Source organism: Olea europaea, chromosome 11 (assembly GCF_002742605.1).
Source record: "Olea europaea var. sylvestris chromosome 11, O_europaea_v1, whole genome shotgun sequence".
In the NCBI taxonomy this organism is placed as follows: Eukaryota; Viridiplantae; Streptophyta; class Magnoliopsida; order Lamiales; family Oleaceae; genus Olea; species Olea europaea.
Window position 1 is genome coordinate 31,056,773 of NC_036247.1, and position 24,020 is coordinate 31,080,792.

At 34.6% G+C, this 24,020-nt stretch overlaps 1 protein-coding gene and 1 long non-coding RNA gene across 2 annotated transcripts; one reads left to right on the forward strand and one right to left on the reverse strand.

Moving 5' to 3' along the window:
• Positions 1 to 2,734: 2,734 nt before the first annotated feature.
• LOC111404035 (glutamate receptor 2.3-like) lies at positions 2,735 to 9,146 on the forward strand. Its single transcript, XM_023032750.1, has 5 exons — positions 2,735 to 3,077; positions 5,711 to 7,035; positions 7,173 to 7,488; positions 7,754 to 8,142; positions 8,387 to 9,146. Exons 1-5 carry the CDS (start codon positions 2,798 to 2,800, stop codon positions 8,900 to 8,902), a joined length of 2,826 nt encoding a protein of 941 aa, XP_022888518.1. The 5' UTR covers positions 2,735 to 2,797; the 3' UTR covers positions 8,903 to 9,146.
• Positions 8,234 to 17,143, reverse strand: LOC111404036. Its single transcript, XR_002704638.1, has 2 exons — positions 15,789 to 17,143; positions 8,234 to 8,855 (listed from the first exon to the last, which is right to left on the reverse strand). It is a non-coding gene; the product is annotated as an uncharacterized LOC111404036 (long non-coding RNA).
• Positions 17,144 to 24,020: the final 6,877 nt, after the last annotated feature.

Consider the following 24,020-nt stretch of genomic DNA (forward strand, 5'->3'; position numbering starts at 1 on the left):
ATCGGAACAAGAAAAACCTCCTTACTTTGCTAAAAGAGTCCAAATGTCATTTCAATATTATTTCACAGCAAAAATTTGAAATTCCTTCTCGGACTTAATTTCTGTGTTAATTATTAATTACCTTTTCTAGGAAATATTTGTTCCCATATGTTCTTCTCCTATTTTACAATTTATTCTCTAGACATACTTGACTCACTTAACGTTAAACTGTTATCACATGATAAGTGCGTTTTTAATATTTATTTGGCCACAAAACATGACTAACTGTTGATCGAAGCATTTGAACTATGGCTTAATTCTATACAATTTCATTTTGTAGGACTAAATTGATGGATATGACATGATTCAAGAGAAAAGACGCGAAAAAGGACAAAAATGAAAGAAAATGAAAGTTTAGGGACCAAAGTGCAAATAATCAAAAGATGAACTGAAGGACGAATAGAGAATGTAAACGAGCTAAATACCAACTTGGTGATAATATGGGATGTTAGAAGGAAAAAATGAAGAAAAATGACCAAAATGAAAAAGAATGAAAGTTAAGGGACCAAAATGTAAATAGCCAAAATATAAACCAAAGGCATAAACAAAGATGTTGAATGATCAAGGACTAATAGGTTGAAGATTTGAAGTACTGGGAGAATAAGGAAAAGGGAAAAAAGTCATGATGCAAGAGATTGGAAGTTGGGGGGCCTAAATCTCACAATTGGAAAAGGGGAGACCACCCACCATGCGGTCGCATGGTACAAATCTGACGCACGATTGTCAATTTCATTCTTTGCTTCAAATTCTTATGGAAACAAGTCACAGGGCAAATAATGGGATGACGCATTAGGAGACACTAGAACACATTTTGAAGGAGAAATTGAGCCACAATAACGAAGATCGACGGGATTTCAAGTAGATTATTAACTACCCGGTGATATCTTTTCTTCAAGTTTTTGTGTATTTTCTTATTTTCTCAATGTTAAGGTGAGAATTTTTGTACTAAGAGAACGATGAACATTGTGACGTGAACTATTGATTTCTAGTTTTACAATATTGACAATAGAACACGTTTATCGATTTTGAATGGTTCATATGTAATTAAATTCCTCCATAATTATGTGCACGTGATTTTGTGAGTTTGGTGTCTTATTTCATACATTCGAGAGAAGGGAAATAGGTTCGACAAAATGTAAAGTATTGTAGGGTCCAATAGGGAATAGATATATACTGATATGCCTTACTTGAATCTTTAAGTGTTCATAGAACCTCGTGCATTCTTGTATAATTGCATCCGTTATAGAAATATAGTCAGGTGGTGTACGAGATTAGGTTCAACATTAATCAAGAGAGATTGTTGGATAGAATAAGAGCATTGATTCTTCAAAACTTCAAGCATGTTGTCAATTTGTAAAATTAGGGTTAGCAGTGAGCGTTGCATAGGGATTCTTGATCCTAGTGCGTTTTTCATTCATAAATTTCATTAAACTTGCATTCAAACATCAATTTCCATTTTAACTCATTTAATTCATACACATTTGTATATATAGCCTAGGTTAGGTATAATCACATTATAAAATTCACGCTTGGTAATTTGGTTTTGATTAAGGTATTAAGATAACTCAATATCTGTGGGACAACATTCAAAACTCTAAATTTCACTTTATTATTTGTTACGATTCGTACACTTGCCGATTTAAATCGAAATAATAATTTCGTGAACATCACGCATGACAAAAAATGTCTTCGAAGTTTGAGTACTGTATTTGAGTCTTTGTCGGTGGAATTTCCAAGCAATTCAGGTTTTTGATGACGTGTACGAAAATCAACCATATTATTTTGTTTATTTTTATAAGTCAAACTCTAGCAAAGAAAATAAACTTGAAGTCGGTTTTGTGGAAGAAAATATAAAAGAATTGAAATGACTGGAACAATGGTACAAAAACAATCTTTTTCTTGATATATAAATATTTGTAATTAACTGTGACACGTTTACTTAATTAACGTAATTTAGTCAACCAACGATGAATTGATAAATATATGACATATATTTTGTGTAAACAATACAGATGGAGAATTTTATTACGCCAGCTTGATTTTGATTTCTCTTGCATGGACTATTTCAAACCTTAATTGTAAATTAAAAATCATCGATTTCATGAAAATTGTTGAAGAAGACGGTTGTCTGAAATTATTGAATACTTGCTTCTTGTCGTTTTCATGAATTTAAAGTTTTCCAAGAATTTATTAGAAATAAAACATTTACAATAAATATCGTCCCTTCTTAACATATTTTTATTTGAATAATACAACTAAAAGTACCAATATATCCCCAACCAGATTTGGCCTTGAACCCAACATGGTCAAAACCGACTCTCGTGGGTTGTGGTCGGGGGACATATCAATCCTTGACTGATTCAAAGATGCGATTTCTAGATCATAACTGGATCAGGTCCGTAATGTTCTCTTTTCCCCAGTTGAAATTGGATACGTGCATCCCAGTTTCAAACATAAGATTTTATGTTTATTGGTTCCACCTATCTTGCTACCTACGGATTCTATCTAATTGCATGTTCCAAGAAGTTTCTTTATCTGTCCCTCTAAATATTTATTGCAGTTGACATTTGACAACGATGAACAGAATCTACGAAATTCACCAAAAATCTATGTAGCGTGTTGAATTAATCAACTAAAATACTCTTCATTAAGATATTGAAACATTCAAATCTGCCAAGAATAAATACATAGATTCTCCCTAACTAAATTCAGCTCTCTCTGTATAAACCACAATTTCATGCTAAGATAGAAAACAGCAATGCCAATAACCAAATTTTGCTTTATAATTCTCTTCCTCTGGTTTATTAATGGTAACTATTCTTTTGCTGCTGCAATAAATGTAAAAGATAATGAAAACTCTCAATATTCATTGGTTCACATTGGAGTGGTTCTTGATTTAGATTCTCCCATGGGAAGCATGGCTGATCTGTGCATAAACATGGCCCTCTCCGATTTCTATTTGGAACATCCAAACTACCGAACACGATTGCACTTACGCAGAAAGGATGCTGAGGGTTTGCTCAATACTAATATTGCAGGTATTTTGTAATCCCTTCAAAGAACTCAAAATGTTTGTTTAAGTAAAATTTTCTATCAATAAATTTCATCATTGGTTGCTTGATATTATGCCTCTGTTTAGTAGGGACTAAAATTAGAGTTTTAGTAATTTTTAATAAAAATTGATAAAATGTGTAGTTAAAAAGCTGTAGATCTCTTAAAATGTGTATTAAAATTAAAATTAGTTGTTAACTTTGATTTAGTGGATGTTTGGTGGAGAATAAAATTAGATTTTTTTAGTAGAAGTTGATAAAAGTCTTTGAAATGTGTGATTGAAAAATTGTGGAACTCATATGATTAATATTGATTATTTGACTTTAATTTAAATTAAAATCAGATTTTAATCAAACCAAACATGCTCTTAGATTAAAATTTGAATTTTAATTTATACTAAAATAGAAGTTATGTATATAAGAATATAGAAATGGTTTACTTTGAAAAGTCGCATGAAGCTCAAGTGAATCTTTTAAATTTCCTTTCACATTAAAATATTTTACTTCACAAGTTAATTGTTTTCCAATGGTTTTCCTTCATGAGAAATGTGCAAAGTTTTCACCCTTTTTTTTTTTTTTTTTTTTTTTTTTTTTTTTTTTTTTTTACCTATTTTATCGTGGTAATTTTTTTTCCTTCCAAGAGACAAGGACGATGTTTGAGAGTATGCCAAACTTCTTCAATCTTGTGTAATTTTTTCAAAGAAAGTTTAATTTTCTTTACTTTCTGCTTTTATATTTTAAAGAATTGTACGCTTAAGTCACATCTCGTACTTTTAGTAGGATAAAATTATAGAAAGTTAAGTAAGAGAGGCAAGCTAAGGACGAAATTTGTCAATTCTAGTAGTACATGACATGTAGAACAATTAAAGGTACAGCTCATTGAAAAATCATTGTTCCATCGATTGAGTTGCTCCTTGTTAGGATTTGTAATATGGCAATAAGTGATGGATAAATGGGAGGAGCGAAATTTGTAATTAAAATTAAAATTTGATTTCGATTTTTAAAGTAATAAGTACAAACAAACAACGGTCAAGCATTATTATTATCATTATTATTATTATTGAACCGATCAAGCATTAATAAAACTATGACTAGCTTAATCTTGAGTATAACCAATTAGGTGGTTGGGTATGAATCGGAAGTACCATGACCTTTTCCTAAGTTGTAAAAATTTGACCAAAAAGAAGATTGAAGACAATACTTATACTTCAATAAGCTCCCGTTTGAATCTCATTAAATTAATGTTAATTATATTCTTTTTCTCTCTTTCTCTTATTTTTAACCAAACAATATTTCATAAAATTATATTATATGTAAATCGAAAACTTTTCCTTCATTTTCGACCACTCATTTAAAAAAAAAAAACAATATTTCACCCATTTTCATTTCCAAAAAATGGTGGCCAAACGGGTTATAAGTGAAAGAATGAAAAAATTTTGGGGGTAAGGAACACAATACAGAAATTATTTTTCAATATTTGTGATTTCTATATTAGGGAATGTAAAAGGGAGAGCTCCCCCATTTTTAAGGATGAGTTAGACTTTCTCTTAGCTTTGATTTCTCGAACTCAACCCATAGAGCTTTATCTTGTCATGATAGTGGTCAGCTCTTTAAACTTGACTCTGTATGGCCTAGTCAACCTGTTAATTTTGGTTATAATTTTCATTGATATATGCGCTAGAAATTTTCCTTAGTTCTCCCATCATTTCATATTTTTAAAAATATAAAATGTGATATTTTTAATCTTGCTAATTTGCATGGTATATCGAGAGAGATTTCGTCTTCATTAATTTGTCTCAATCAAACCAAATAAATTTTGAATTATTCTTAGGGTACATAACCCTAAACATAAGGGTGTCCGACGACCCCCCGCCCTATTAGAGGGGTGCGCAATAAGGGGGCACCGAATGGACATCCTTATTTGCCCCCCATGTACCCCAAAAATAACACATAAATTTTATAGTGCCATTCTAATTCTCCTCGAACACTTGTGTCAATCCATCCTAAAAATATTAAGATTTAACTATTTCATCATATTTAATTTGAAAAACTATAAGACATATCACATTTTCATTGTGAATTACTCTATTAGTAATTTAATATTGATCAACTTCAGAAGAGGAAAAAAAAATACACACCCCCCCATTCATAGAAGAATAATATTATCTAGTACTAGTCACACTTGATAAGTTTAATTAAATGAATCATGTCACTTAGTGTCATGCAATTGTCACATAAACTGGTGTTTGATATCAATAATACTAAGTAGCATTACTCTTCATAGAAAGGCCCAAATTGAAGTTATGGTCATGGTCCCATGTGTCTTACTTATTCCCAGTGGACATGAGTGGCAATGTAAATCCAGTGGAAGCAGGCACGGAAGAAATAGCTTAAATCGTTGGGATGAATTTTTATGCATTATACAGCTTAGGATCAACATGAATATCTACTATTTCTTCTTTTAACTGAATAAAAAGGTCAGGGGTTTGCCAAGCATAGGCTACCACTTCTCTAACGAACAAGTGTGCCTAGGATATTTAAAGTAATGTAAATAACTTAACAAATATCCCCTATTCTCTTTCAAACTTGAAGATGAATCATTTTTTTGATATGTTATGTAGCTCTAGAGTTACTGAAGCGTGGAGAAGTGCAAGGGATTTTAGGACCACAGGGTCCAACAGAAGACAAATTTGTTGCAGAACTTGGAGGAAAAGTTCATGTCCCGGTAATTTCTTTCACCGCAAGCTCAGCTCTTCCCTCAGCACAAAACCGCTACTCTGTCAGGACGATTCCAAATGATACATATCAAGCTCAAGCTCTTGCAGCAATTTGCAAAGGATATGAATGGCCTGAAGTAGTGATCTTGTATGAAGACACGGATTATGGCTATCAATTTCTTTCACATCTAATTAAAGCATTCCAAGAGGTTGAAATTGGGATAACATATATGAGTTCCATCTCCATATCATCAGATGATAATCAAATATTGAAAGAATTCAACAAGCTTAAAGAAAAGCAAACGAGGGTTTTCCTGGTGCACATGAATGTGTCACTTGGTCACCGGCTCTTTGTTCTTGCCAAAAAAGCAGGAATGATGACTGAAGGGTACGCGTGGATTATCACTGAATATTTGTCAAACTTTTTAAATTCTATGGACTTTGTTGCTCGTGCTTCAATGGAAGGTGTTTTGGGCATAAGGCCCTATGTATCCAGGTCAGAAAAGCTGGACAGATTCCAAGAAAGGTGGCGAAGGAATATGGTTACGAAGAAAAGTACAGGTTCAATTAGGGACTTCAATGTCTATGGTTTGTGGGTTTACGACACAGTGTGCTCCTTGGCAATTGCAGCAGAGAAGATTGGACCCGTAAACTCCAGCTTACTGAATGTGAACACCAGCAAAAATGGAACAGACGATACAAACATGAAAATCTCAGCATTTGGACCAAAACTTCTGAGTGAATTTTCAAACACAAAATTCAGAGGCCTGAGTGGAGACTTTCAATTGATTAATGGGCAATTGAAACCTCCAGCCTTTGAGATATTCAATGTAATTGGAACTGGAGAGAAAACCGTGGGATTTTGGACACTGGACAGAGGAATATCCAGAGAATTAAGTTCAACTGGTGAACCTACATACTCAGCATCTACAAAAAATCTAAAAAATGTCTTGTGGCCTGGAGATTCTGTCACGCGACCAAAAGGTTGGGCTATTCCTGCAACAGGAAAACTGAGAGTTGGGGTTCCAGTGAAAAATGGATTCAGAGAATTTGTAAATGTAACGATAGATTCTGCAACAAATTTTACAAATGCAACTGGTTTTTCAATTGATATCTTCTTGGCTACATTGCCATGGTTACCTTTCCCTATTAATTACGAATTTTATCATTATAATGACAGTAACGATATTAATTGGAGCTATGATGGAATGCTTCACAGAATACCTCAGGTACTTTAATCTTCAAGTCATTACTCTTCACTTCTCTTTGTTTATATTTGATCATATTCTGACAGTTCTTCATGCTTACACAAAGATTTATAGCACTTCCTCGCCTTTTTTTGTTCCTTGCAAAAATAAAATTTCAGATGTTTGACATGGTGGTGGGAGACACGACAATTTGGGCACCACGAGCAAACTATGTTGATTTTTCGCTGCCATATTCAGAATCAGGAGTCATTCTAGTGGTAAAAAATAAGAAGCCTTTTGACATGTGGATTTTTATAAAACCTTTGAGGTGGGATCTTTGGTTAGCAATCACCTTGGCTTGTGTCTTGATGGGAATTGTTCTCCGACTATTAGAACACAGAGTACAAAACACCAACGAAGAGTCCATTAGGCCACGCAGAGAGAGACTTAGAATGATCTACTGGTCTCCGATAGCAGTTCTTGCATTTCCTGAAAGTAATTTGATATTTTTTTGAGTTTTTTATTTTCCAATCGTCTTGATTCTCCTTGGATAGTCTGGAAAAATTGGCTCCTGTGTGTGTCACATGGAAAACTGGACATAGACACAAAACCATTTGTTCCAGACTGACTAAGAAATGTCCAGTTAAATTACTGAATATTTAGTCCACGCCTATAAGCTAGAGCAAGAAACACACCACATTTTTCAATCTGCACCATAAAGATTACTTTATTCACATGAGACTCTGTATACTCTTGACAGGGAGTATGGTGGCCAATAGCTGGTCGATATTTGTATTGGTGTTTTGGCTGTTCATGGCATTCATCCTTATGCAGAGCTACACAGCGAACTTATCAGCAATTTTGACAGTAGATCAATTAAAATTTGCATTTTCTGAGGATTACTATGTGGGATATCAGGAGGGTTCCTTCATGAAAGAATTTTTGAAAGAGCAACTTCACATTCACGAGTCAAGGCTCAAAAGCTACTCATCAGTTGAAGATTACCATAAGGCTATGTCTAGAGGAAGTAAAAGAGGAGGCATAGATGCCATATTTGATGAGATTCCTTACATGAAGATTTTCCTCAAGAAGTACGATTCTCAATACAAAATGGTTGGACCGACCTACAGGACAGATGGATTTGGTTTCGTAAGTTTTCTCGTTCTTTATCTTATACACAATCATTTCCTTAGGGTACAAGTTCAAGAGAATAGGACTCAGAATGCCAACTCAGGGAAGGTATTATAGAGGTTTATACTTATATTTCTCCATTCACTGCCTTAACAACCTAAATTGTTTTAGACCAAACAACCTCTTTAACAATAGACGTTTGCTTCTAGATATTTTGTTTCATATGAAGTTCATTTTTTTATTTGCTTCATCACCTAAGCAGGCATTTCCTGCTCACTCTCCGTTAACATCATATTTTTCAAGAGCAATCTTGGCCGTCACTCAAGGTCCAAACATGACATCTATTGAACGAACAAATTTTGGACCTGGCTACTCATCTCAAGATCCACTTTCCTCAACAGTTTCGCAACAGACTTCCAGTCTAACTTTTTACAACTTTGGAGGCCTCTTCATTATAGTAGGATCAGTTACTTTGTTTGCTGTATTCTGCTCTGAGACATCAGTTGGACGAAAGTTTACTGCCCTGACTGCTCTGTACAGCCAAATGTGCTTCAATTTCATCTCTTCAAAATTTCGTTCAAGACACAATGATAGGGAGGAAAGCCATGAATTCATCCAAGACGTCGCAGGTCCCACTTCTAGTGAAGGCAGAGATGTGAGCATCTTTGAAGAGCCTCTGAGCAGAGGTGAGGAAGAAATTTATGAATCTGACCAGCAAAATGAGAGTGATTCTGCAGAAGTAGAATTAGCATCAATTAATGAAGAGAGGAACTCTTAGTACACAAAATGTTCTAAATTCTTTAGGCACTAGTCACATGTCTCGGCAAGGAAATTTAAAAGTCTATTTCCATTTTAGTTTTTGCTCCTTAGGATGAAACTGAGTTAGATTAAACTAACCTCTAGCAAAATATTAAAACCCTCATCTGGAGCAATTTTTTTCCCTTTTTGTTCATTTTCATTTCTTTGTAAATTATTAATGATTATTTCTAGTTAAATATTTGTTGCACATGTTATTTCTTCTACTGCTTTGATCTTTCTATTTATTTGGTCTATACTTGACTCACAGAAAACACAAAACCAAAAAAACTCTCAAAATTACAACATTTAGTACCTCTCACTAAGACGAGGTTATTGTTCCTCAACACACACATAAACGTTCCTCTTTTACACGATTTTCACAAAGAAAATCAAAAGGAAGAAAGAAGAAAGTCTTAAGCACTTTCAAGCATATAGACGAACAGAATAAGACAAGCATTACAAATAGAGATATTTAGATAGAGATGCAACAAAAATAAGTAGCAGCAGTAATTTTGGGTAACTTCAACATTTCTCCTAGTGTTGTACCTTCGATTTGGCTGTAGTATATTATACTATTATTTAAATAGTTATCTGTTGTAAATGGAAAGTTTAGTGATAAATGACAATTATACCCTTGCAGCCATAGAAATTATTACTGTTGACCTCCAAAAATGGCTCCTCCACGTGGCCAACTTATAGCTACTCCACATATTCCTCCCTGTAAAATGAATAAATAGTCAGGCGCACACGGCCGGAACCGACGAGGGTGGCGGCCGTATACACTCTGACGGTCAAATCAGGTTTGAGTGGTCAGAACAGTGCCCTAGGGCTACACAAATCAATCAATAGAGTGGGAGGAGAATATATAAACTTGTTATGGAATGCTATGTATTGAGAGTTTCATTACCTTTGCCTCTTGCCAAACTTTGGGTATTTATAGGTGGTATGAACCGTGGGATGTGGAACACGTGTATATATCTGACGATATGAAGCGTCTACTCATAGGCGTCAATCAGCCGCGCCTGTAGAGTGGGCGGACAGTTTGTTTCCCCCGAGTTGAATTGACATAAAGTTGATAAGTCACATCAAATAGCCTCATGGGGACGTCAAATCAATTTAAACCTTATATGCAGAACAAATCTTAAATTGGCGACGGATATTCTAACCGGGGTCCACCTGAACCCGACCTCGGAGTGGGATACTTCGGCAGATCAGTAGTAGGAATCTATGTATCACTTCGGAGAAGCTTCGGGAAGGTCGGAGTAATCTATGTATCACTTCGGAGAAGCTTCGGGAAGGTCGGAGTGGTCTATTTGATCTTGGCTTCGGTGGTGAGATGACACTTCGGTATCGAGGCTCGTAAAATGAGGCGTAACAATTACCGTTTTATCTCTGGTTCTTCCCTATAAATATAGTTTTTTTTTTCAAATAAAGACATCCACTCATCCATAGTAACTTTTTACGGTCCACCGAGGAAGGTTGATTGGGGTTAAGGGTTCCCCAACCACATATATAAATAAAAATCTAGAATACGGGAAAGAAGGGGAACATAACATAAACCTTACTTCCAAAAAAGAAACAATGCAAAAGTGAATACAAAAGAAGTCAAGGCAATAAATAGAACAGTACTACTTCCCTGTAAAATTAGACTGTCCATGTTTGTTGATCTGCACTAGTGTCCTTATCTTTCGTGATAGATAGATGGTCTATACTTCTGATAGTGTCGGTGATCCCAACCCTCTGAAGCAAGCGAGTCTACAGTCTGGTCCCCCTCTTTGTAGATGTGGGAAACTATTTCTCTGTCAAAGGAAATGAGGTCTCTAATCTGCCTAAGAGTGCCCTGAATCTTCCATGGTCCTCCACCGCTGGTGATGCAGTGAATAGCCACGGTCGAATCTGCCTTATCCCAAATAGCTAATAACCCAATTCCTTTAGCCAATAGAATCCCACCCAGTATAGTTCTGAGCTTGACTTCCAAATCAAACATTCATACGATGCTGAGAGTGTCCTGATGCAATGTCCTGTGTGGTCTTTAATGATGGCCCCACCACTTGCAAATCCATCCTTGATGCATCCATTAGTGTTGATCTTGTAAGATCCCACTGGTGGAGTGCAGTAAACAACCATAATATGCGATAGTAAAGAATGGAGAGCCATAGAAATACTAAGAAGTGGTGCAAGTGTTAAGTCACTTCTCTACTGCAAGGGTTTAAGAAGTTCTCGCATATGAAGGAGAGAGACAATGTGGTATACCTTCCAAATAATCCATCTAGACACACCATGCGGATCTCTCTATACTTTGCATCATTCATTTCGGTCCATAAAAACCAGAAATCAGTAGAGGAATGATGGTGCAAATATGTCCACAGCGAATATACTGTCTAGAATATCTCCATCTCTGGAATCTCTGTTTGAGCCCCCTCTCTTGATCTCATAGATATCTGAAAAATGTCTCCAAAGTACTGCCATACCTGATCAGAAATCCTATTGCAAGTGAAAATATGGCTGATGATCTAAATCTCAGAGCACCACTGACATCGATAGGCCAACTAACACCCAATCCTCCTTTGAATGACTACAACTATTGGAATGAGATCCTGCTATAATCTCCAATAGAAAAATGAAATAGAGGTAGGCAAAGTGGAGCTCCATAATAATCACGAGTCCTAAACTGGTGAATCAAACGGATTAGCTGCCATGCTGAATTAATAGCAAAGCTACCATCCAAAGTAGTCCTCCAAACAATATGGTCTGGGACATTTACACATACAGGTATTCCCCCAATCTGCTTCGCCATGTAAGGAGAAAGAGCCTATAATAGTAATTATCCAAAATCCCACCCAGTGTCATAAAAAAAATCCTGCACCCTCACAAATATGTGTTTCCTGTTTGGGAATAGAGATGCCATATAATATTACCTATCCAGCAATCGTGCCAAGAGAACATCTGTCCTGCGCTAAGGTACCATGCAATGTATGGCTTAGGATGTGGCGCAACACTTTTCAACCTCTTCCAGGTAGGAGATGCTGAGTAGGGAACTACTGCAAGTGATGGATGAGTCCCCATACAATATTTTCCCATTAAGAACTGAGCCCAAAGAGAATTATCAGATCGAAACAACTACCAAAGCTTCATAGAAAAAGTATCCACAATATCCTGTAGTCTCTTGAATCCTAGTCCACCTTCGTTTGTTGGAAAGCAAATCTCCTTACATGCCTAATCCTTGGAATCCCATAGAAACCGTGCAAAGATGTTATCCAACTTTTATAGTGCAACCTCGGGAGGCCACATAATTTAAAAAAGATAGAGTAATTTGGCCCCTATGTGATAGTAAATGAGAGGTCTAGCCTGATATCCTGCTCCTGACCTTCATGATAAGGTCATCATATAAGAAACTCTTTTTAGTCCCCTTAAATAAGGGGACTACAATACAAGTAAACAACTACTACTGATGAATGAACCCATTCAAGAATACAAGTCTCTTTATCTGAATATCTCGTACCAGTTTAGGTAGTATAAGACCACTTTTGTCTATATTCACTAGCTGGCCAGAAACCCTCTCGTAATGCTCCAAATAGTCGAAGACCCTCCTAATAGACTATTTCTGGCCATTCGAGAATATGGTCGTGTTGTCAGCAAAAGAAAGGTGTGAGATATTAGTGCTACCTCCACGCTAATATCGCATAGTGGAATAGGCTTGAAACCTCTAAGTTGAAAGGTGAGAGAAATAGTCTGCAGTAATAATGAATAGGGAATGTGAGATGGGATCACCCTGTCTGAGCCCAGGTGAGGATGGGAAGAAACCACATGGATGGCATTTAGAAGCATTGAGAACTGACACTCGAAAATGCACCATTTGATCATATCAATCCTCAATTGATCAAATCCAAATACCTCCAGTATAGAATAAATTACTCCCTAATCCATACGATTGTAAGTCTTAGCCATGTCAAGCTTCAGCATAGTATTTCCCATCGTACTTTATTATCCAGAGTGTGGAGAAGCTCCTAAGTCAATAACACATTATCACCTTGAAGGTGACCAAGGATAAAATCACCCTGATGCGGAGAGATAGTACAGGGCAGTGATGAGCTCAATTTGGTGTTCAACAGCTTAGTGGTCTAACAAAGGCTGATAGGTCTGAATTCTATCTATCGACAAGCATTCTCCCTTTTCGAGAGTGAAACAATAGAGGTAGCGACGAAACCACGAGACAGATGTCCACCCTCAAAAAAACCAACGAATGCATTGTAATGATCCTCCTGTATGATATCCCAACAATGCTAAAAGAATAATGATGAAAATCTATCTAGGTCTGTGACATTATCATAAGACCGCTTCCCAAACCTCATGAATCAAAAGGAGACAACTAAGTGCTATATTATCCCCCTCCATCAGTAGCAGCCTGGGTATGATGTCTGGATGGATGGGATCCAGGGGCTATAATGAAGCAGATAATAAGTCATGAAAAATGATGTAGCCGATCTTTGAATGTCATCAGTAGAAGATAAGACTTTTCCTGCTTGAGTCCTGTAGGAGATTTGATCCGATGTCCCTGAACCATCACGTAAAAATACAAGGTATTGTGATCTCCTCCACACACCCAACATAAACTGGTCTTCTACTTCCAGGAGCCCTCCTAAATAGAAAAAGTCCACTTCAGATCAGCCTGTACCTGATGTAATAAATCACAATGCTTTGGTGTAGGGTCACACTCAAAATCAATCTCTGATTGGTTGACCCTCTCCTCAGATTCCCTCACCTATTGGAAAATATAACCAAATATCCATTGATTCCACTAAAGTAGACCCTGTGTCAACTTGAAAAACTTCTTCCAGAGAGCGGACATCTTTACAAAATGAGTCGAAAGTGACCACTTCTGAGAGACAATGTCTGAGAAATCATAGTGCTTTGTCGATGCACTGAGGAATCATAAAGGCCTGGCTCCTAGATCCTCATCAGATGTCCACGGTAGAAACAAAGGAGAATGATCAGATGAAGTCCAATTCAAAGGCCTCATTGTAGGTTGTCGATAAAAAGTTGCAGTTAATCAAAACTTATCTAGTCTTTTCATGACCCAACCATTGGTCTAAGTATATCAATTCCCATAGAAACCAGCATTCTCCAACCTACAATCCAGCATCATATTAGAAAAAGCAACAGAACCTCGATCACGAGTGTTGTGACTAGTGCGTTCACCATGATGTGCAATAACATTAAAGTCTCTCCCAACTAGCTAACGATCTTACATGGAGAAGGAAATGTAAAGTCTTGCCTACACATCCCTCCTGGTAGCAGCATCATATGAGACATAGGCAGGGATCAAATAGATGGGACGCGCTAGTCTGGGATCTTCAAATCTAACGTGAAAGAACTAGGGATGATCATGAATAACAGTAACAATAGTCTCCATATTCCAAAAAAAATAGATTTTGTTCGACTCATTCTGTACTCCAGTATCAAAGCATAGATATTGTTGAATAAATGCAAGTCTGTGTTAAAGAATAAAAGGGACCAGAATAACCAAGAGATAAACCTGATAAAGCCGAATCAATTTCTTCAGGTGCCTGCGAGTAGATAAACTAACTATACTTATCATATTCCATATGATGGCACTCATAGGGATAGGAAATATGAGCAGATACCATGTAACTGACTCCTAGTGATCCTCTTGCTTGAATGTAGAGTGTTAGTAACCCGTGGATATTTCTTCCGTGTAACTCAGACAAAACAATCATCCCCAGTCCGCCCTGCCATACCAACCAAATCCTCAACAGAAGATCTACAAGATATTTATTGTTGTTATACATCAATCTGTAATATATTCTCTGCATCTGACTACTCAAAATATAGAGAAGGAATAGATGACTCTATGTTCTGCTAACAAAAAGGGAGAGCAGTAGTGGTAATAGTTTCCTATGTCTGAACCAAAGATAGATCGATGATCTATGCAGCTCTAATATCCTCATAATCTAAGTCGTGTGGTATCAATGATTCTCAGGCAATAAAATTCACAAGATGATCAAAATATAAAGTAGAGATGGTCCTAATAACCTGGGAAAATCCATAGTGGTAGCAACTATAGTAGAAGTAGATGGCAATGCAGAGCTAATTAGAGGAGCAACTGAACTGAGAGCTGGCTGAATTGCATGGCTCGTGAGATGTACTAATGGAACAACTGAGTGAACATGACTATATGTACCAGTCGGGACTGGTATATCATCTGTATTAACTGGTGGAGCAGGCTGTAAAGTAGACTGATTCTATGTGCCCAAATTGTCACTAAATTGCTATCCACTCGATTCTCTATGGACTGGAACCCATTGCTTAGAAAGCTTAAAAAAACCTCCTTACCCATAGTAGGCCTAGGAATATGGTCTTCAACAATAATTGCTACTTGTGGTGGTGCTCCAAAAAAATAGTGCTAATCGATATGCCTAAAGTGTCTAAGGCAAAAACAATAGTTTGGCTTCTTATCATGTAGGACAGTCTGCCAGTACCCACCACGCTTCTTCCTTCAATCCAAATCTTATCAGGGAGCTTATTCACCGAATCAACCTTTATACATACCCATGCCTCACTAGGTCGGCATAAATCTGATGTTGACTCATCAATGCAAAGTAAAACTCCAATTACCTTAGGTAATGCAAATAAATGGCTCTTGGCCTGAAAGTAAATGGGTAGTAGTAGAAAGGAAACCCATACAACAACAATAAGGGTCTCATGTTTTGGGCTGAAAGTAGGCATCCATTTAAAAGCCGTGAGTAGTCATTCTCATGCACCAAATGGATTAAAATATGTGATGTATCAATAAGACCTATCATAAAATCACCATTAAAACTAAATTTTTGAAAAATGTCAAGTACCTTAGCTATGGGAGGTTTGCAGTGAGAGAATTTATCTACAAGTGTGAACTTGTATGACTCAATCGGAGTTCCTCCTCTTTCTCGATAAAGGAGTCAGGAAGTTCCCCCATATGCATGAATGGTTCCTTAGGACCAAACTTGAGTTCTGGAATCCTATGAGACCTGAAGGATAGGTGCAAAATATTTTCTCTAACTCCGCTCGACCTGAGAAATAAATGGTTTGCTTGAGAGGACAGTAGCATAAGATTTCTTTCCATTGGCCTATGATGTATGACCAACTGGTAACAATTTAGCTTGAGTAGGGGGCTCAAAAAGCAGTAACTATCCTAGGGGTACAACGCGGAATGGTGAAATCTGGGCCTTTGGGACTGTGTGTAGACTAACTTGATTAATCAGATAAGTAAAGGCCGGGGATTGCGATGATCAGCTGTTGGTCTAGTATTCTGATTTTCGTGTGAAGACACGTTTAATGTCACATTTTCATTTAAATTAGATGCCAAGTTGACAAAACTAGGGATTTTTGGATGTGTTGAGGTCATTGGTAGAGTAATAGTAGCCTAATCCTTCGCACAAATTGCTGAAATGGCAGGCTCATTTATCATGAAATTTGGCAGGGGTCCCAATGCAACAATACCAACCAAATTAGGCTCAATGGATATCAACCTAGGGGTTTCAGGCTTCCGGATTCAATAACAATGGTTTCGTGCTTGGAATCCGACCAGAAATAACATAATTTATTAGGGCAGTTTGTAGAAGGTCAAAGGAGGTTGACCTTGTAATAGGAGGAATTCATGGAGTAATTGGAGCCTGACCTAGTGTTGATTATTCTTGACTTGAATTTCCTATGGTGTAATTTGTGGAGCGGAATAGGTTTGGACCTTCAGTTGGTTGAAAATCTGAGTTCGCGCTCGACCGCATAGATCTTGAGCTCAATCCAAATATCGATTCGTTTGGTTGATAAATTGCTGCAATTGATGAAGGACCCATGTTCAACATTAATTGAAGATTTTATTGAACATTAATTGAAGATTTTATGCTTGAATTGATGAATTGAAGCCCTGTAGAATGATCAATTGAAAGGGGATCGATCAGTGCTTCTTTGGCATGAATTATTGAGCGTGATTATACTATTTTTGGACAAAATTGATGATGACCCATGGTTACATTAGATGCATCATGAAGAGGTGGTGCTAGTACAAGTGATCCACAATCGTGGGTCATCGCGCTGAGCCAAAAAATAGGTTTGAAGCAGCCAAACTCGCTGTAAAGGAAAATGGCTGTAGGTCTTGATTTTGAGTTTCATTTGATGTTATTAACACATTTATACGAGCGCAATGAGGATCCAGATCGGCCTGGAGGGTGGGTATGTCATGGGTGTCACTGGAAATGGAGAATCATATCATGTCTATGTTAATTAAATATTTTTATATGTTCTTCTATAAATATTAAATTAATAATTTATCATGATGTTGCTCATGAAGTAGTACAACATTACAACTAATATTCTAGAAGAATATTATGTCTATTCTCCTGAAGAGCGTGATATTATTTCCAATATTTTAAAGAAAATTGATTTATTGCATTTGAAGAAGCAGCAATAAAATATAACGTACTCTCGAAATAGTACCAATCCTGAATAATATAAATCTCATTGCGTTCTTGAAGAAACACAAACTAAACAACTCAATATGTGGTTGCAATTTTTTTTTTAAAAAAAAAACTAATTTTCTATATTATTAATATTCAAAAATAATATTAATTTATCACTCCTGAAGAGCATGAATTATAATTTTTTGTATTCTAAAATAATATTGACATATTGCTCTTGAAGAAGCAATAATTAAATATAATGTGCATTCGAAGTAGCATATTTTCAAATAAGATATCGTTTTGAATTAATGTTTATCTTTGGAAGAAAACATATAATTAATGTCATGAGGACATTGATTAGTTTGACTATTCGAATAATATATGATTATATAAGTTTTAATTGTATTCTTCGAAATTAAATCGTCGAATTATATCTTATATTGAACCATAAGTTCAATTTCATTTTATTGTTTGGCATGACCAGTTTGATCATCACTGAATTAATAATGATGCAAAATTAAAAATTCAAATGGACATTCAATGAAAAACTAGAAGATTCTTCAATTCAATCCTATATGACGTTTGTTCTCTTTCATGAAAATTTTTCATTAACCATTACTAGTTAAAATTGGAACTGAATTTCCTATACTTCCGAAAGTTAATTAAGGTGGTAAATGAGGTCTCATCATCATCCACTTTAATCATCTAAATATTATTTGTATTTGGAAGATTTGATACATATACTAGATAATTGCATGGTATTTGTAACCTGAAGTATGCGAAATTACTACTCTAATTTAAAATTATGAGCATAATTTTTAGATTATATGATCAAGATTATGTCTTGTTAATGCTACTAGGAATAAATTTCAACATTTTAATAAGTTTTAATTAGTATGTTGATAAATGATTTAATATTATTGTTTGTTAAATGCCCCTAATTAATTTAATTATGAACAAAATATTTCCTATTTTTATTTATGGAATTCTGTTACATATTATCCCAAAATCATAGTTCACCCTATTATAATTAGCTTATGGTCAAAGCCTAATTTATTCATCTAATTATTTTGAAAGTGAAGTATATGTAAAATTATACCGCCACAATGCACTAAGATGGAAAATAAAGAATGTTGAGAATAAATGTGTAGTTTGAATCCTTATCCCAAATAAGTAATATTTTGTAACGTTGAGAAAATTATTGTTAATTTGATTGGACAATTCTCTCAGCATTTAAGGGAAGGAATTAAAAAGTTGAAAATCATGTATAAATGCATCATCATCTAAATCCTTGCAAAATATCATTCGTACCAAAATTCGAAAGATAATTTATTTTGTTAGATGCATTTACTGATCAAAGAGATAAACAATATATGATGTATCAGTTTTAAATGCTCCAATATGAATTGATGTCTTATGAGGACAATTTGTTAGCATTATATTTGATATATCTATGATACACCTAAAATGTGATGATGTTCGATTCCAATACAAAAATATCTTCAAATGAAAATGAAGCAAGTAGCAAAGTTGGTCTCATTAAGGAGACATATACTCTTGATGGGTATTTAAACATAACAAATTATAAGATCTCAGAAGAAGCTCAGGAGTCTAAAATAATGAAACTTAAGATATTTCAACAAGTTATTTTATTATGGGAAGACAAATAGAATCTAAAAGAAAAAATTGCCGACATCAATTTTATATATGATATACTGCATCATATAGCTAGGAATCAAAATAAATGCGCCGAAATATATCAATCGAAGCAATGATTGATCTAATAAAATGGACGTATGTGATATAATTGTCTTAGCGAATATTTTTTGAATGAAGGCTATAAAATGACGAAGTCTGTCCATATATTTTCATAAAGAAAATAAATATTAGATTTGCAATTGTGGCAGTTTATTTTGATGATTTAAATTTAATCGAAACTCCTAAAGAACTCGACAAAACTGCTGATTATTTGAAAAATGAATTTGAGATGAATTTTTGGGAAAAATCAAAATTTGTTTTAGGTTGCATATTGAATACTTACCAGAAGGATTATTTGTTCATCAATTTACATATATAGAAAAAGTTTTAAAACCTTTTTTATATGAACAATGCACATCCATTGATATCACATATGATTGTTCGATCACTTGATGTGAAAAATATCCATTTTGTCTACTTGAAGATAAAGAAAAAGGTTTTTGGCCCTAAAGTACCATATCTTAGGGCACTTGAAGCATTAACTTATCTTGCAAACAGAACTCGACCTAACATAATTTTTCTATAAATCTCTTTGTAAGATATAGCTTTACACCAACTCAAAAACATTTGAATGGTGTTAAACATATTTTTCATTAACCAAATGGCACTGTTGATTTGGGATTATTATATTCTCAAAAGTAGAGATCCGGTTTAATGGGATATGTAGATGCAAGTTTTTTCTCTGACCTATATAAAGTTAAATCACAAATAGGATATGTGTTTACACATGGAGGACAAACTATATCATGGTGATCTATAAAGTAATCCTTAACAGCAACATACTCAAATTATTCAAAAATTATTATAATTCATGAAGCAGACCGAGAATGTGTATGGTTGAGGAACATGATTCATCATATCCAAGCATCATACGGGTTAACATCAGCAAAAGATAGTACAACAATTTTATATAAAGACAATGTAACTTGTATTGCACACCTCAAAAGAGGCCATATCAAAGGTGATAGGACGAAGGATATTTCTTCAAAATTCTTTTATACATATGAGCTTCAAAAGAATGGCGACATCAATTTCCAACAAATTTGTGAGATTGGAATGCATCTACCCATAGTTTTTTAGTGATCAACATTAGGAGAGTAGCTGCACTCTTTTTCCTTCGCTTTGGTTTTATCCCACTAGGTTTTTCTAGTAAGGTTTTAATGAAGCAATATTTATTTTTTATACTACAAAATAACTGTACTTGTTTTCCTTCATTTTTTGTATCCCATAAGGTTTTTATCAAATAAAGTTTTAACGAGGTAGATATTTTATAATATGTCATTCAAGGAGGAGTGTTATAAATGTTAAGTTTATTAATGAATGAAAATTGTACCCCTGCAACACTAGAAATTATTAGCGTTTTATCCCCGATTCTTCCCTATAAATATATGGTTTTGGTTCTTAATAAAACACAAAAATCTATTGACTTTTATCTTCTCTTTTCTTTTTCTCTCTTTTCATGACATTATCTATATTTTATTAAGTTAGATAATCATTTTCCTATCTGTAACTAATTAATAAAAATTAAGAACTCTCCAAATATTTCAATTAGCATTGTTATAATATGAATTGTTCTAGACGGATAGGGCAGCATTGGCCATGTCCCTCCAAGAGAAATACGTCTGGGTCAATGGGGGACAGGCCTCCAGCCAATGGGGAAGACATAGCCACGTTCGTTTAGCATTCACTCTTAATATATCTTGTTTATCATTTGAAAATATATTTATCTTGTTAAAACTTTTAAAACTACATTTGGTAGTATAATTTGTATGCATTATTAAATAAATTTTAAATTGATTAAAAATTTTAAATACTATTAAAACAAAAAATGCTTTTGTAGACCTCTTAACGCCCATGCCTCGCATAGGTATGTGACTATTTGACAACCCCCAAGGGTACAGAATCGTGATCAAGTAATATAATGGTGAATTAAGTGTCGAACCCAGAAAAGAATGTGTTCAATCGAATTGAAGCTATTAATACTCTTAGTCAAATAGCAATAAAATGTTTTAGCAATTAATGTCTAAATTATAAACTAACTCGAAAGCAAAGTAAAGTTTTATCAAATTAGTGAGATGTAATCCTAAAATGTAGAATCTCCCTTTTTAATCCATTTTTAGTTCAACAATTGAAAGTGACAATTTGATATCATTCTTGTTGGTCAATTTTTCTATTTTATTTAAAAGCTTCTCTTGATAGCAATTAAATCCATTTCCATGTGTAACCTTTCTATATCTCTATCAAATATACGAACATGTAAGAAAGCATTAATCAAGCTAGAAAATTTATAGAAATTATGAGAAGCATAGAGGTATAATGAACATCCAATCATTTAAACAAATTAACGTCAATCCAATTATTCAAATCGAAAATATCCTAACAAGAATTCATCTCATCCTAGCAATGTATCAATCTAGCCGAGCATGTTCAAATTATAAGAAATCATTGATAGTTTAATAAACATCACTTGAAAATTGAATAATTAATGAGAAACACATATTCTTGATATCACTTAAATTTTCCTCCCAATCCTTGCGCAAATTTTCCGGTATGAAATCTCCTTGATAATCCTCTTGCAATTTCCCAATTGAAAACCCCTGTAAATTAACTTTTGCCCTGTTCTTCAATATAGTTTTCTCGAGATCTTCAAGTTCTTGAGTTGTTTTTGTTTCATGAAAAAGGCTCTTCCATATGTATGGCGCGTTCAAGCATTTATATGGCTCGAATCTAGGAAAAAGATATTGTCCAAAATCTTACCAAGTTGAGTTTTAGTCGTACAAGGAAAACTGAAACTCAGCACACTTTTATAACTATATGACTGCATAGTTCCTTATGTTCAGCCACATGGTTCAAGTGTGATGCTTAGACATTTTTTCAGTAGGCCTATATGCAACTACATGGTAAATTGTACTACTATGCGGTCGCATGGTACAATTTTTAGTCGCCTTCATCATTTTTTCACATTTTGGTCCCCAAACTTCTACGCATCATCTCCTCTCTCCTTTTCGCCTATAGTTTAGCCCTCTCAGCTTTCAAGTGCATCCAATTGATCCCCTAATATCTTCAATCTTCAAGTCATGGCCCAATTCAACTATTGGATTGTTGCAGCTTTGTCCATCTCTTTTGGATTCACTCTTTTCCAAGGTTTTCCTTTTGTTTCTTCAAATTCTTTATTCTATCATTGAGTTTTACCTTCATACATTAAAACACAACAATTTAGAATATATTTTTTTAGAAGAACTACCAAATATCGACATTTTAGGCTCAGAATAAGTGTATAAAACACACTTATCAAACATCCCAAAATTAAGCATTTGTTTGTCCTCAAACAAAACCATAATCTAAATAATAACAGATACGCATATGCGTGCAGAAATATTTGGTTAGACAATCTGTCTTTTTGCTTAAGGATTCAAAATTTTAGTGTTAACTTGACAAACATGCTTCAAAGTGACAACACCAAACCAACATCCACTCTTTCAATGCAAAATTGACTTGTGTATGTGAAGAATTAAGTAATCAATAATAAATATATGAGTTGTTTCAATTTTCGATCCTTTATGGTTAATTAAATCCTTTCATTTCTCGTATGATTCACACATCACCAATTATTTTTTCTTTTTACTAATTCCCAACTTGTAATCTAAAGGTTGAATTATTCATCACTATCCGCACCTTTTCTAGTTCAAGTGGACGTCACTAGTTGCAAGTCATCACATAATGAAAGTCAAATTCCATTAAACAAATGTTAAGGTTTAATCAAGGCATTTAATTTTTTTTGCTTTTTCTGATTTTCAAAAGTATTTTTCTTTTTGTATTCTCTCCCTTAAACTTTCTAGATAACATATGTAGTAAGCTTCAGGCAAATGACTCACAAATCAGATGACTTTAGGGCATCGAATTTTAAACATCCTTATGTACTTAATAATCCAAGTCAAAAACTTCGAAGAGAACTATTTTTTTTTATTAGCACAACATGATCTCTGATTGCTTTCTAAATAACCCCTGTGTTGAGTTTTAGGCCGATGACTCACAAGTCGGATAACTTTAGAGAACCAAGTTTTTAAATATCTTTTCAGACTTAATTACTTGAGTCATAAAGGCTTAAAAGAGAAGTTTCACACTTCAAAAAAAAAAAAGTTTATGCCTTGGTTAGTGCAATGTCCTTTTTCAAGAACCTATTCAAGCAAACCGATCTCCAATTTAAGATTTTCGACCACTTTATCCCGTTAGCTTAAGACAATCGACACATAATTTTTCACACAAGGAATCTATATGCACATCCACATCTTCCTACAACAATAAGATCATCTCCAAACTGTACTAGATTTGATCTAACAATAAATAATTTAGTATGATGTGGGTAACGCATCTATGTCAAACCAAATCAACTTATGAAGTATATGAATCAATTCATTTCATCATAATGTCCAACTCAATTCTAATGCGCATATAATATCACATTTTTTTAGGCTAGTTTCAATTAATTTAGTATGCATCATGTCCACTGTTTATGAACAACTGTATATCTCAAATTAAATCTTCATTGTCAACCAGACTATCTAACCCACAAAGGCACACACAACCTAATAAAAAAGATTTTTTTTAATTTTTTATATTAAGACAAACAAATAAAGTAAACCCACAAAAACAAAAGAACTCAAAGTATTTCCAACTCCCAAACTTAAGACTGATTCCTCAGTATCCTAAAGTAAAAAATAAGAATATAAGAAAAGGGGGAAGAAAAGGGAAAAGGTATTCCCAAATTTGTATGTTGAATGTGTAAGGCACTATGGTTAAGGGCTAGAAAACCTCCTTCATCATACTTTTCTCTTGATCTATGTTGGTTGAGTGTTTTACAACATCATGTTCCGTACATAGCAA

Bases quoted from the DNA above. Each gene is read 5' to 3' on its own strand.
- LOC111404035 (XM_023032750.1), top strand. From the start codon at position 2,798: ATGCCAATAACCAAATTTTGCTTTATAATTCTCTTCCTCTGGTTTATT. The intron at 7,489-7,753 runs GTAATTTGATAT...TACTCTTGACAG, and splicing joins AGTTCTTGCATTTCCTGAAA to GGAGTATGGTGGCCAATAGC. The intron at 8,143-8,386 runs GTAAGTTTTCTC...TCACCTAAGCAG, and splicing joins GGACAGATGGATTTGGTTTC to GCATTTCCTGCTCACTCTCC.